Raw genomic sequence first — 2,402 nt, forward strand, 5'->3', positions numbered from 1 at the left:
TTCCATAATTTATTTGGATCAGTCCAGGTTAGTGGTATTCCTAATAACAAACAGGTCAATTAATAGTATCAGAGAGGGGTAAAAGCTTTATTTAATTAATATATTCAGGAATTACCCTGTCATATATGGTAGACTACCAATCAAAAGCAAAGTACATGGAAGTACCAAATACATAGTGATGGCAATATAAGTAGCACCGTGTTCAATATAGACTGATAAATCATGAATGTATTCAGATACACTATTTTAATAAACTTGATCAACAATTGACTAACAATAAAGAAGAAATTGTATTCCTAGAGTTTATTGATTAGAGAATACTTATCATGCATGAATCCATATTCAAACACAGTCTCTTGTACAAATTCAGAACTGAGATTCAGATGGAAATATATCATTTACTCCTGTCACACAGTGTGGCTTAAGGAGAAATTAATTTCTGAGAATTTAAGATATGGGGGACTATTTTAGATTATGACTTGGGATCCAGAAATTTTGTAACAATATTCAATGAGGTGACTTTGTACACAATGAATTGTATTCCTAGAGTTTGTTGGATTTGCTGAAAATTGTAACTAATTATACTCTAAAAGAAACAGTTTGTGGTGGAACTAATTATAGCCTGAAACATTCTGTGACCTCAAGACTAACCATCTAGTTAATTCCTGATAAAATCTGGTGGGTTGGATTTTGGAATATATTTTAACAGAATATCTCCCTTCTTAACATATTTATTGGACTCATACACTAAGCATGACTCATACACTAGGAATTTCATATTTTATGTACAAAGTGGCCATTTCCCACTTCTTGTTGTTCCGTTATTTTGGAAAAATGTTTTATCAGATTAAAGTCAGTTATCCACAGGTCTTGATAATTGTTTCAGAACATTATGACATCTTCATAATTTTTTTCATGACATTTATTACTTCCTTATTTCTTAAACTATAAATAAAAGGGTTTAATAAAGGAATCACTAAAGTGTAAAAAACAGCAATAGGTATATCTTTGTCGTCTTCTTTAACTGGATTTGGTCGAATGTACATGAAGAGAAGAGAACCATAGAATATCGAGACAGAGAGAAAGTGGGATGCACAAGTAGATAAGGCTTTCCCTCTGCCCTTGTTGGATTTCATTTTGAAAATTGTCAAAAGGATGAAAAGGTAAGAAATTATTACAATGAGAACAGTGAAAATTTGAACTAACCCTCCAAAGATAAATATCATCAGTTCATTGATATAAGGGTCAACACAGGAGAGTCGGTATAAAGGAAGCACATCACAAAAGAAGTGATTGATTTGATGAGACCCACAGAAAGTTAACCTAAACAGAAGCCCAACATGAATCGTAGGATGCAGGTATCCAGCTACATAGACCCCTGTGATTATCTGAATGCAGTGTTTCTTTGACATCATGGTGTGATACTGCAGTGGGTTGCAGATGGCTACATAGCGATCATAGGCCATTCCTGCAAGGAGAAAGGAATCTGCACTTTCCGCTAGGCAGAGAAGAAAATAAAATTGTGCCATGCATTCATAAGGGAAAATCAGTCTGTCCTTAGAGAAGAAGTTCTGTAGCATCTTAGGGGTGATGGCACTGGAACAACAGGAATCCATCAGAGCGAGGTTACCCAGAAAGATGTACATTGGTGTGTGAAGACGATGCTCTGTAAATATCAATGCCACCAGACCAAGGTTTCCCACCATGGTGATCAGGTAGATGGTAAGGAACACCAGAAACAGAAGGGTCTTCAGCTCTGGGTGATCGGTAAATCCTGTGAGGATAAACTCGGTTGTCAAGGAGCAGTTATCCTCAGTCATTTCTGTGTTACCTGCTGAGACAGGAATTATGGGGATAGAAAACTCTAATTTAGAATGTGCATAATTTTCTCTTCAAATTTTTCATTTTACATCACAAGGAGGAGCTTCTCCAGCTTCTCCGTCTCTGTGGTACAGGTGCACAGCCTTCTTAGGGAACATACATTCTTCTAAGATGTCAGCCTCTGTGACCTCAAATCTGAAACAGGATTCAGGAGACTATTTTTCTAATTACATGGAGAATGTCTACAGAGGAAAAGGTTTGTCTTTATGAATTTATACAAGTATAGTGAACAAATCTAGGGTACCCATATTCTCTTCAGTACTCTCAAAGAAGCTTATTGTCAAGATTTATATTAAAGATTTAAAAAATAAATTTAAGTATGTCTATTCACTGTTTAAAAGTGTCTTATATACTTCCACTTAAGGGCTTGTTTTAAAAAAGCATATAATAGGTATGTTAATATTATACTTTAGAATTGTATAAAGAACACTGATATTAAGGAGATGTCTATTCAGTTTTAAGGACAGAAATCTTGGATAGCTAAATAAAAAATATCCATTTATTATTACCTCTTTTATTCT

The 2,402-nt window shown here is 34.6% G+C and overlaps 1 protein-coding gene across 1 annotated transcript; it reads right to left on the reverse strand.

The window, feature by feature from the left end:
- Positions 1-890: 890 nt before the first annotated feature.
- On the reverse strand, positions 891-1,820 carry LOC125113406 (olfactory receptor 5K1-like). The gene has a single exon (XM_047756090.1). The coding sequence runs from the start codon at positions 1,818-1,820 to the stop codon at positions 891-893; it is 930 nt and encodes a 309-aa protein (XP_047612046.1).
- Positions 1,821-2,402: the final 582 nt, after the last annotated feature.

The sequence above is a fragment of the Phacochoerus africanus genome, chromosome 1 (assembly GCF_016906955.1).
Source record: "Phacochoerus africanus isolate WHEZ1 chromosome 1, ROS_Pafr_v1, whole genome shotgun sequence".
NCBI lineage: Eukaryota > Metazoa > Chordata > Mammalia > Artiodactyla > Suidae > Phacochoerus > Phacochoerus africanus.

Coding starts and splice junctions, on each gene's coding strand:
- LOC125113406 (XM_047756090.1), bottom strand. CDS start 1,820: ATGACTGAGGATAACTGCTCCTTGACAACCGAGTTTATCCTCACAGGA.